The sequence below is a fragment of the Lucilia sericata genome, unplaced genomic scaffold (assembly GCF_015586225.1).
Source record: "Lucilia sericata isolate MDLA Ls3-8-SP2 unplaced genomic scaffold, ASM1558622v1 Contig001802F_arrow, whole genome shotgun sequence".
Taxonomy (NCBI): Eukaryota; Metazoa; Arthropoda; class Insecta; order Diptera; family Calliphoridae; genus Lucilia; species Lucilia sericata.
This window is the reverse complement of record NW_023995701.1, coordinates 49,754-63,292: the sequence shown is the minus strand read 5'-3', so window position 1 is coordinate 63,292 and position 13,539 is coordinate 49,754. Positions and strand designations below refer to the sequence as shown.

The following is a 13,539-nucleotide window of genomic DNA, read 5'->3' as shown; positions in this document are numbered from 1 at the left end:
TCTGTTCAAAATTATTAAGATCTAAATATTGGAAACCACAATAAATATTAATTAAACTAAGAACAAAAAAGAGTTTTTAATTTTTAATATTTATTTAATGAAAAGACCTCAAGCCGAACAAACCCAACATTTCTGAAAACAACCAAAAGGTCTAGAGAACAAATAAACTAACGATCTGTACAAATTTTATTTAGAAAGCCTATATATAATCTGTTAAAATATTCCATTGCCCTAGTACAATTTAATTATAGAACTTTTTAATTCCTCATAGTTCAGTTTTATGCAGAAATATATATATGAATAAGTTTTCTATTTTGACAGAAATAAGTTTATAAATTTTTAATTTTTTAAATTTCATTCTAAGAAGTTGTTTTGGAACTAGTATGCATTCCATTGAACTAATCAAGTACCAATGTATAACTAGTATCAGAGAACTAGTTCCTTGAAAACTCTTTAGAAATCATTTAGAATCATTGTTTTGATTCTAAATGACTTCTAAAGGAACGGCTTCCAGAAGTAATGGCAACCTCACTAGCTCTAAGATTATTTTTGAAGAATCTGAAGTCATTCTCTTTGCACTCGTTCTAGAACTAGTTTTTTTTTGAACAAGTTCCAAAAATTTTTCTGGGAAGAATCAAAAGGAATCATAAAGTACTAAAGCAAAAAATAAATTGACAAAAAATAAAACTAATTTATTAATTGATAAAAAAATAAACATTTTCCTGTCGAAGATTTATTAAATCTTCAATTTTCTTAAAATCTAATACAAATACATATATTTAATATTTCATTAACACATACATACTTACAAATTGCCAGATTTTTGGGAAATTATTTTCCATATTAATAGTGTTATCTCACCATATACATATATCAATAGAATTATGATTATTTACAAACATTTTGCTTGTTAATTATTAAGTTTAATAGTACATAGTTTATAGCTTTCTATAACTATGTCTAATGAACACAAATTCAGCATACAATTCCCTTAAGTTCAAAAAACACACTCATGTGTAATGAAATTATATTCGTTTCAACTAAATAAAACATTTTCCATATTGCATATTTAAAATATTAAATTGAATTTTCTTTCTACGACTACAATCCTGACTGTCTATTTGTCTGCCTATTATTATCATAATAATATCTATGTATTTTTGTGTGTGTCTGTGACTGTTTAATACTACTGAATGAACAAACAAAAAATCATTACAAAAAAAAAAAAAAAGATCCAACGACATCACAAACATCTAGTGATATTATATTACAACCACAAAATACAACATCAAACACTACAACAAAATCCACAGGAGCAGGAATACTGTCTTCGCATCAACAACTAAAAAGACATACAGCACGCAGTATTAGTGAATGTGTTGATATTGATTATGTAGATGAGCAACAAGATGACAATGCTGATGACGGCGTCGCCAACAACGAAGACGACAACGATGACGATGAGGATGATTTTACAACATTGTCTGAAATGAATGAGTCCCAACATACACATGCATCCTCATCTTTGTTAACATCAGCAAACATTGAATTTACCACAAAAACAAACTCCTCTTCGTCGGTTTTAATCAATGAAACTATTTCCGGTCATGGTGTGGTAGTAAAAGCAATAGAAAAGCGGCCAGACCATCAGAGCACAATAGATGATGCACAAAATTTGCTGGTGAATTTTTCTTCATCCTCCGATGATGAAAAATCAAATCAATTGTACAATACTGACGACAATGAATCTATCAATAGTATTGAATCGAAAGCAGAAATCTCAAGAGGTTTAGTTGTTGAAGGCAGCAACAGCAGCAGTATGGGTAAAATACATACATCCACTGAAGATAGTGTTGGTGATGTTGATGGCAATGCCAATGCCAATACCACCATCAATACAAAATCAAATAATGATGCCTTTACCTCGTTCTTTAATAACTTTAATGCAGGTAAATAAATATACATATTAGTGTTAAAAGTATACAATCATATGTACATTGCATATTTACTACATGCATACTTATCTACAGCAAATATAGAAAATCTAATCTAAAATATCAAAACATTTAATTATATTATTTACATCAATTACGTACAGTTGTACATATGTATGTACAATGTTTTGCTATGTTGTTATGTTGTTTTGTGTAGTGATTTGCATCTTGTTTATTGGTTATAATTTTTGGTTTTAAAATTTAAGTTTTTTTTACTAAAATAAATACTTATTTAAATATGGAAAATAACAATTTTAAGTTTAAACTGATATAGCATGGATTGTATTAAGTAAAATTGCTTGCCAGTTGAGTTTTTGTGCTAATAAATATAATTTACTGAACCTTTCCCATAGTGTAGTATTGAAAAAAGCATGAGAATTAATTATTTTAAAAACATTTGTCAATAATATGTTTTAAAGAACGAAACATTTTTATAAATTGTCATTACATCAGGACCAGTGTAGGTTTAATTTCATACATTTTGGGTTTATATGATAGAAAATTCAAAAAGAAACATTTTAAGAGAGAAAAAGTAACACAAAGTATCTTTCTGTCAGCGTTGCCAAATGTGCAGATTTATCTGCATTTTGCAGTTTTTCTAAGCATTGAAAGTTTTAAAGTTTTTTGTTTAAAAAAGTAAGTTTTTCTGTAAATTATGCAGATTTTGCAGTTTTTACCTTTAAAGTTTTTAATTTCAATTTTGTTATTTTAATTCCAATTTCTAAAGCCATAATTTTACTCATACTTTTTTAATGCGACAATGTAATTATCATATACATACTATTTTTTGCACCACTGATCACAAAGAAAGAGGGAATTCCCACATTTTTATGTCTAAGAAAGTTATGTTTCTCTATATGGAGTTTGCTATTATAGTTTGTTAGTTTAGTTCACAAAGTAATACTAAGGTTTCTTCTGCATATGCAACTCACAAAATATTTTTCTTTAACTTACCACTAATATGGATAAATATTTAGTAAGAAATGGTAAGAAAACTGTTATTTTTATATGTAGGTACATTAAATAACAAGCATTAATTTACTAGATAAAGAAACTGAAAATTTGCGGGCAGATGTGATACATATTGCAGAATCCCCACCTCGCTCAAGTAAAAATCGAAAACGAAAATTGAGTGGTTACAATAAATCGTGGGAGGAGCAAGAAATGTTTAAATCGTGGATCAGGAGAAGCGATAATAATTTGGCGTACTGTAAAGTTTGTTGTTGTGAGCTAAAAGCATTAGCTGGAGTGTCAGATTTAAAGGCTCATGCTTTGACATCTAAACATGTTGAAAGAACAACAGCTGTACAAATTCAAAAAAGTTCTAAGGTATCACTAAGCGATTCAGTAAAGTATAGTGCCAAAATATCAAATATTGAACTCCATTTAGCAGCGTTCTGCGCAGAACATAATGTTCCATTTTCGGCAATGGATCATCTAGTTCCTTTACTCCAAGAAACTATTGAGGATTCGGCGCTCGTAAAGAAAACAAAATGTGCTAGAACAAAGACAACATCTATAGTGAAAAACGTTATAGGCGAGACTCACCAAGAAGAACTCTGTAGTATACTACGTGCAAAAATGTTTTCTTTGTGCGTCGATGAATCAACGGACGTATCAACTACTAAGTTGTTATCTCTAGTCGTAAGAGTTGAATATAAAGAAAAAATTTGTGACTTTTTTTTTGATTTGGTTAAAGTGCGTGATTGTACCGCCAAAGGGATTTATGAAGAAATAGTAAATATTTTCAAAAATAATAATATAAATTATAAAACAAACTTAATAGGTTTTGCTGCGGATGGTGCCAATGTAATGACTGGTGGTAACCATTCTGTTGCTACACTGCTGAAAAAAGATTGTCCACATTTAATTATATTTAAATGTATTTGCCACTCGTTCGCTCTTTGCGCAAATTCAGCATGTAATTTTTTACCGAAATATATTGAAGGTGGTGCGAGGGATATATACAATTTTATTCAAAATAGTCCCAAACGAGTTGAATTATTTTCAGAATTACAAGCGTTGCTGGATTATAATCCCAGAAAAATGTTGCACCCTTCCCAAACGCGTTGGCTATCGCTCGAAGCTACTGTAAATCAGATTTTGAGCAGATTAGAAGTCTTAAAACTATTTTTTTTACACGAAGACGTAGAAAAGTTTGATTCTACACAAAGAATAATAAATTATTTACATAATCCAGAATTTGAATTATATTTACTATTTTTAAAATTTATATTAAGTGATATTAACAAACTAAACCGTCTATTTCAAAACGAAAGCCCAAAAATACATTTATTAAATAGTACAATAAACCGTTTATACGGAAAAATTTTTGAATGTATAGTAAAGGAAGAATATATATGTTTTAAGAAATTTAAAAAGATTGATATTAACAATTCCACATTTTTAAAAGATCCAAAGGATATTTATTTAGGTGCGGAAGTTTCCTTAGCTCTAACTAAATTATCTGAGGAACGCGAAAAGGACTTCAGAAATCATTGCTTACAATTTTACGTTGAGCTTTGCAATTCACTCTTAAAAAAGTTTGATTTTGAAAATGATTTTTTAGAATGCGTTGAGGTCATAGCACCTGCTAATATTGTGAAAAATAACAATAAAAGTATTTTTAAATTATGTAGTTTTGTGCCAAATGTAGTAGAAATGAACTACATTCAAGAAACAGATGATGAGTGGCGTGAACTACTGCACATTAATTTTGAAGACTTGGGTTTATTAGAAGAAGAAAATATTGAAACCTTTTGGGAAGTCATATTTAAAACAAAACGTGGCGACGGAACTAAAGCTTTTCCTAATTTAAAAAAACTGGTATATGCAATTTTGTCAGTACCTGTTGCAACTGCTAATGTTGAAAGAATTTTTTCACAAATTAATATTAATAAAAATAAAACTAGGAACAGATTAGAAGTGCCAACACTGTGTGGCATTTTAAGAACTAAAGATTTTCTTAAAAAAATAACAGTAATTGCAGCAATTTCGTGCAATCAAAAGAAATGGCAATCAAATTTACCAAAGAAATGTACAAATCTAATTAGTATTAAGTGCCAGGAGAAATAAACTCAATTTACGAAAATGCATGTTATTTCAAATACTTTTTATAAAACTGAATTATATTTATATTTTTTATTATATGTATTTAATTTCACTTGTTTTGTTATTTTTTGTTATTTTTTTGTTATTTTTTGTTATTTTTTTGTTATTTTTTGTTATTTTTTGTTATTTTTTGTTATGTTTTGTTATGTTTTAATAAAAAAATATATGAACTGAATTATAAATTTTTTGGCAGTTTTTTCAGTTGAAAATCAGTTTTTTTTCTCTAAATTTGAAGTTTTTGAAAAAAAAATTATGGCAACGCTGCTTTCTGTATATTCTCAATGACTCAGACATGGTTCTTTAGTTCTTGGTCATATATGAACCACTAAGGAGGGATATTTAGAAATCTGAATCTTTAGAAGTAAAAACTGAAATATATACAACAGAAATGTTACACAAATCGTTATCTATTCAAAGAATAAGCGGACTAGTGTCTGGTACTTTTCCGATTTTTTGTTCTTTTTAGGAATAAATGGGTGAATCTTGTATTTTGGTACTTTTTGGACCTCGTTTATCTTTAAAACCTGAAAACTTAGAAGTTAAATTTAAAAGTTTGGTACTTTTATGTGCTGTTTCTAAATAACGAGCGAGTAGTTTGAGTACAAATTTTACTTGTATTTTGTTATTGTAACAAAAACAAAATACAAGTAAAATTTTAACTCAAACTACTCACACGTTATCTAGAAACAACATATTAGAAAATTCATATGGTTAAGGGATAAAAATCGTACTTTTCTTGATACTTCTTTATAAAATATTGTTTTCTATTTATTGGTTTGGGCATCCCTGACTACTAGCTCAACTTCTAGACAGACCTGGTGAATCTGTGATGGCAGAAGGTCTCACAGTTTGTTAGTGGATATTGACTCGATCTACGAACAGTCTTTAATCTACTATACTGCACGTTTAATATCGGCCAGATTTTTATTAACCGGTAGTTCAAGTGGTCTTTATGATGACTCTACTCTTCGAGTATCCATTAAAAGTGTCAGACTTTAATTTTAGCCAACCTGCTTATAAAATGACCCAAAGTGCCGATTCTGTTTTATTTGCCAAAACCGAAGAATGTTTAAAAAGTCACTTTTATTGAAAACTAAAAAGGATTTAACTACTTCGGAAATTATTTCCTTAGATACTAAACTAAAAGGTTTTGTAGAAATTACCAAAGCTGAAGAGGATATGCCATCAACAGATATGGCTACCCAAAGCCTCCAAAGCGCACCCAAAACAAACCTGCTCAATCTGTGATGGCAGAAGGTCTCACAGTTTGTTGGTGCTTTCAAGGGTTAGGCAACGACTGCACCTTACTCACAGGGCATTGCAAATAGGTGCGCATGATAGAAGACTTAACCTTCCATATAACGACTTCTGTAGATGTTGCCATGATAGGGGGGAGACGATTCAACACTTTCTTTCGGCGTTGCACGGCACAGTGGATCTATCCAGCATGGATATAAATAGGTTAGAATCCTTTGCCGTGCCTCAGGACGCCGTACTGAACATAGACAGAACGATCTTACGTAGGTCGAGGTGTGATCCGCTTCAGGGTATCACAACGGGATCATTATATGGACCCGAGAGTGTTGACGCTCTCATCGACTGCCTTAACCTAACGGTTTTTGACATTGCAAAAAATATATAATCTATGTTAATAAGTTAATTAGTTAGAAAGCAGGATGTATATACATCAAATCCGAAGAAATACACCTAAGCCTCACCTAAACATGTTATACGTTTTTTAAACCTCTGGTGTACCAGACTAGAACATTAACCACTAACTTAACGGAGGCCATATCTATGTTAATAAAAAAGACTATAAATTTTCAATATGTTACCAATTGAAATTCTATTTGTTATTAGCCAAATAGCAACATTTATCGAAAACACTTAAAATGTCGACCATATCATTTCCTAACAAATGCAACATGCTTTTGACACAGTCTTTAACCTAAACAAACAGTTTATTTTTAGCCGGATATTTACAAGTACTTTAATGCAATTTTTAAGTTTTTCTCTTCGTTTATGTTTTTTCTTTAACTTCTTTTTCTTTTCAATTTATCGCATACAACACAATGTTTATGGTCATTTCGTGTTTTTGAAAATTTTAAATACATTATTTTCATGTAACACATTTTGACCTGGAAAATGGTTAAATGAAATGCAAGCAATTGCCGTTATTATGGAATATAAACACTATTGCATGTTGAAAACTATATGCTATATATATGTATAAGTTTAAGCCATATGATCGTTTATTGTTTTGAGGCAAAACAAACTTTTTTTTGTATGTATAGCTAAAATGTAATAGAAGTAAACGACAAAGTGTTTTTCCCCACACACAGACACACAAACACGAAGAGAAAAGTTGTTATTGGGGAAAAAAAGTATTTTCAAACATTCAAGTGTCCATTTCATTTTTGTAAACTTTTATCATAAGGATGTTGCATGTTAAACTATAATTGCTGTTTATTTTAAAGATCATCCCGTACATACATACTATAAGAGAGATAGAAAGAAAGAATAACTAACAACCAATGATTCGTATATAAATACACATGTATGTGTGTTGTAGGGATGTTAAAAACTTCCTTATTTTCCTGTATTTAAGCTATTTTTACACTCACTGCCTTTTATTTGTATAATGTATCTTACCACACACTAACTTTGGTACACAAATATTTACACTTTTAAGCATGTTACAAGGTTTTTAGTTTGTTGTGTTAATAGTTTATGTTCTATTAATAGTACACTCTTTCATTTATACCTTCTTTATTATATTTTTTACTTTATTTACTTGTTTTATGAAAAATTAAAAATAAAAACTTTTTTTCCCCCCTTAACAGCATCTGAATCAGTTACAAAACTCTTTCGTCCCTCTGCAAAAAATGTGGCACAACCTGCAGCCAATTCTAGCTCTTCTACAACAATAGATTCTGTTTCATTGGTTTCGAATACCAGTCCACTTAAGAGTGCGGACGCTGAAATTATTGAAGTTATTGATGAATCATCACCTGATACTAGTAAAACTTTTCCCACACCTTCAACAGCCATTATGGGTGAAATACGTTCACTTGATTCTGTTGATTCTTCTGTATCGACAAAAGATATAAAATCAAAAGTAGCTGAAGAGAAAAATTTTACTCCTAAGAGGATTGTCAGTAAGTAGAAATGATTGAGTGTGAAAGTTGTGAAGAAAGTTTCTGTACAATTATTTCTTTAATTATTGAAATGCATATCGATAAGTTAATTTTTGTGTTGGCAACATTTATGTAACGTTGTTATAACAAATCGGAATAAGGGCAAAGTGATCAATTCATATAATGGATAAATAACATATTACTCATACGCATCGTAGTTTATTTAAGGGTTTACTTTTAATTTGGTTTAAAAAACAACAAAAATTTAACATCAAAAATATATAAAAATATAATACTGAAAGAGAGTAAGGTCCTCTTTTTTGATACTTATTTATTGCATTTGAACTCATGCTCAAAAGTAATTTGTATGTTCTTTTTTTAAATAATTTTAAGCTTTCTCTTGCTAGCTCCCTGAACAAACGATTTGTTTTATATTTTCTATATATTTTTGTACATTTCATTTCTCCAGAAAATCCTTTTCTAACATCCCCCCAACAAGAAAAAGGTTCAACTAATCAACTTCAACTTAGTGTGGATATTGGCTCCATCTACGAACAATCTTTAATCTACTATACTGCACGTTTAATATCGGCCAGATTTTTATTAACCGGTAGTCCAAGTGGTCTCTACGATGACACTACTGTACGAGTATCCATTAAAAGTGTCTGCCTAAATGTAATGGGCCAATGTGTACGTTTGTGTCCAGAAGTTTTAGAAATTTCTTTAAAATTTATGGAATTTGAAAAACCTAAAGAAAAACTTAACGAAAAACCCTCAACAGATATAAGTGAGTCCAATAGCCCACTACAAATACCAAGTGACAACAGTTCCAATATAGGACAAGATTATGAACATTTAGAAGTGGTTACCGAAGCGCCCAGAAAGTCTTCCTTTTCTCAACTAGATGTTTTTCGCATGGATGATAATGAGACTCCTTTATTGGAAATAATCGATGATTATTTTGGTAAAAGTTCGACAGACTTTAATTTTAGCCAACCGGCTCCGAAAATGACCCAAAGTGCCGATCCTGTTTTATTTACCAAAACCGAAGAACGTTTAAAAAAGTCACCTTTATTGAAAATTAAAAAGGACTTAACCACTTCGGAAATTATTTCCTCAGATACTAAACTAAAAGGTTTTGTAGAAATTACCAAAGCTGAAGAAGATATGCCACCAACAGATATGGCTCCTCCAAAGCCTCCAAAGCGCACCAAAACTATACGAAAATCCAAACAAGAAGCAGAATTAACAAAACAAAATTTAAATAAAAACTACACAAATGCTAAACAATTTCTCTATGAAATTTTATTCTATTATAAACATGAAGATCCTATTTTACGTGCCGGTGTACAAATCATAATTGGTCACTATTTGCGTTCTACACAAGCTGGTCTGTGTATGAATTCTTCTATAAATTTACAATATTTATTGGCCATATTGTGCATGGTAAGTAGAAAATTGTTAAAAAAAAATCTTAAATATAATAATATGTTGTTTAAGCTCTTAAGAAAATTCTTTTATTTCCTTATTAAATTTAAAGATTTTCTTTAAAAACTTTTACCATTATTGTTCATTATTGAGATTTATTTTTCTTTTCTGTTCTTTCTTATTTCTTTTATATTTGTAGGGTCTACAAGATGAAATTCATACTGTTGTCATACAAGCTTTAAACACATTTGATAAAATATTTCCATATGTGATTTTTAAGTACATGTCAGCAACATCGTCATCGTCATCATCATCATCATCATCATCTTCATGTCATAATGGTCAACATAAAAAGAAAGAAACTGGCAAAAACAGCAATAATAAACAACAGCAAAACTTCTCGAAAGATGAGAATTCATGCAGAAATGCCTCTACAATAAAACAGACAAAAATAACGGGAACGTATGGTACGGCTGCAGCCACTGGAAGTACAAACTTTAAGTGTATTTCGGGGCACTTTAACGATAATGATGAGATTATAGTTGCGCTTTTGAATGCTTTTCAATTGCAAACAAAATTTAACAACGACTACAACATCACTACTAGCAATACCAACAACAATTCACAAACCAATAACATTAATACGGCCAGTAGTGTTGATGGTTGCGGTGGTTTTGTTTGTGGTCGTATAGTAGATGATGGTGATAGCAATTTTATCTCATACCAATTTCCTTTATCTTCAGTACATCAACATAAAGTTAATACACATGAAAGTAAAATGTTGTCTTCACTTGCCCGATCTCCTTATTGCTGTGGCAACAACCACAACTTACTTTTCATATCACCAAAATTGCTATTGAATAAACTACGTCTATGTCACTACAACAAATATTGGTTGGTCCAAAATAAATATGCCGAAGTTATTTCGAATTTAAATTATGCTTCACTACGTTCTTATTACGGAAATAACTATACCAACAATATGAACACTAAAAACCACAATGGATGGGGTATTAGTAAATGCAATTGCTGTTGCTCATCCTCAGCTATGAATTCTTCTGATTCGTCTTCTTCTTCAACGGCATGTACCAGCTGTCAGTTATGTTGCTGCTGTTGTAGTGGTGTTGTCTGTTTAAATGGTCATGTAGACGATGTTGATAATGCTGATTTTGTCTGCAACTTAGAGGTTAGTATTGTTATTTCATGTTTATCCATATACATATTGCCTTTTTCTTTTCTTTTCCTTATTTTATTTTCATTTTGAAAAAAAAAAAAAAAAATTAAAAACTATTAAAATGTTTGCATTTTTCTAAATTGGATACCAAGATAAATATTGAGAAAAACTATGTGTTTGAAAAGTTTCTTTTATTATGAACTATTTGAAAATATTTTGCTTACTTTTTGGATTTAGATAACAAGCCTATACTATAACTCGCTATAGGCTTAGGAAATATGCTTTTTTTGCTTTAATAAACTGTCAAAAGAAATGAATGCATAAGCTCAAAATCGCGATTACTGGCACAAAAATTTTCAAAATTTGCATTATGAATAAAGCAGACAATTTTAACTAAAAATTAAAAAAAAAAATTCTCTTGAAAAGAAAATTTCACAAAAAATTAAATTTTTCACCAAAATTTAAAATTTTACTAAAAATTCAATTTTTTAATAAAAATTCGATTTTTCATTGAAAATTTAAATTTTTACTTGAAATTTCATATTCACCCTGAAAATCATTAAAATTTCGAATTTTCTTAAAACTGATTTCACATTGTTTCACCCAAAAATGCATTAAAAATCCAATTCAAAGTGTTACATATTTTACTTAAGTCAGTGGCTTCGGGTAGGTTAGGGTGGTTAGTGTTCTAGTCTAGTAGACTGGAGGTGGTGGGTCGATTCCCACCAGAGGCACAACAGACCCGAGGTGGCCTAGATGTATGCGAGCGGAGTGGGCATGGGGGGAACGAAGCGAACGAACGGACGAACGAACGAACGAACGAACGAAGAACGAACGAAGAACGAACGAACGAACGAACGAACGAACGAACGAACGAACGAACAACGAACGAACGAACGAACGAAACGAACGAACGAACGAACGAACGAACGAACGAACGAAGAACGAACGAACGAACGGAACGAACGAACGAACGATACGAACGAACGAACGACGAACGAACGAACGAACGAACGAACGAACGAACGAACGAACGAACGAACGAACGAACGAACGAACGAACGAACTAACGTAACGGAACGAACGAACGAACGAACTAACGAACGAACGAACGAACGAACGAACTAACTAACTAACTAACTAACTACTAACTACCTAACTAACTAACTAAACTAACTAACTAACTAATAACTAACTAACTAACTAACTAACTAACTAACTAACTAACTAACTAACTAACTAACTAACTAACTAACTAACTAACTAACAAAAAATCAAAATTTATACTAACCCCCTTATAAAAGGTTTTATAAAACAAAATTTCCATACAAAATCTAATTTATAAACTGTTTATAAAATAAAATTTGTTTGTGAATAAGGGGGTAAAAATTAACATCACAACAAAAATTATACTCAAAATACAATATTTTGCACAAATTTCTTTTATCAAAAATCTAATTCCACCTTTTAAGTCAAAGGCTGAAGGTCAGCTTAATGGTCCTTAATAGATTTGCCGGTACAAGTACTACTCTACTTGAAAATAACATTTTTCCTCTTCTTACAAATTGCCAAACAAATAAATAAATACAAAAATCGAATATAGATTCGTTTATTTGCAGCTCTAAATACTAATAGATTCTTAAATAAAAAAATATTTCAATTGAACCAACAAACTTGTTTTTCTTACAACTTTTCAACATATTTTTTTCGTAAATAACTTAAAATTTTATACTAAATATCAATATGTATAGTAGTTTTCTCTTTATTGGCGTTTTGTGTCTTGAAGCATAAATAAATAAAATGGTAAATTTTTCTTTTTTTCGTTACAAATAAATACTAGGGGTAAATAATAGATATTTGATGCTATAGTAAATATTTCCCATGCAAACTATGTAAACCCAAACTAACTGATATGTTAGTTGATTTGCTTAAAAATTTCATCTCGTTTTCTCATTCTAAAAAGTCTATAGAAATTCACTTTTTTTTTGTTAGAGAAATCTTGCGAAATAATAAAAAATAGTAGAAGTAACATGCATACATACATATATTTATAATGAACATCCTATTTCCGTTCTCGTTATAGAATTCATTTATCGATGAACTTTTGCAATTGATTGGCGAAGATGATGTACGTGTTAGAGAACATGCCTCAAAATGTTTATGCAACTTTATTTTACAAAATGCCAAACATACGAGCCAGCAACAACAACAGCAGCAGCAACAACAACAACCGAAACAAACACAAAAAAATAAAATAAATTTTGACTATAATAATGACAAAGATGCTCTACATAAAACTTATATACAAAATCTAAAATTATTGATAAACTTTTTAGACTATAGTATCTTTAATGACATGTCACCCGCACTGCGTTGCTTATTAAATCCCCGACGAGAACAACAAACAGATATCTTTACAACTTTGGATGGCTCATCAGCAGCTTCATCAACAAACAACTACTACTCCTCGTCCTCCTCATCAACATTTAATATGGATTTACCAAAGAGAGAACAAATTGAAACTGTTTTAGCCAAAGTTTTATATCGTCTAACAAATAGATTAATGTCATTGAAAGATAAAAATATGCAGGTAAATACATACATACATCCAACTAAATCTTGCATAAATTGTGTTGTTGTGTTATGGTCTATTTATTTTATATTTTATGGTGATTAACTTACAAAATCTCATCTC

At 30.3% G+C, this 13,539-nt stretch overlaps 1 protein-coding gene across 1 annotated transcript in view; it reads left to right on the top strand.

The window, feature by feature from the left end:
• The window catches only part of LOC119612689, a 61,419-nt gene that overhangs the window by 3,969 nt on the left and 43,911 nt on the right, over nucleotides 1-13,539 (top strand). The window contains 5 exon segments of the mRNA XM_037968537.1: nucleotides 1,233-1,949; nucleotides 7,949-8,263; nucleotides 8,712-9,688; nucleotides 9,870-10,856; nucleotides 12,928-13,434. Coding sequence (XP_037824465.1) covers nucleotides 1,233-1,949; nucleotides 7,949-8,263; nucleotides 8,712-9,688; nucleotides 9,870-10,856; nucleotides 12,928-13,434 — 3,503 coding nt within the window.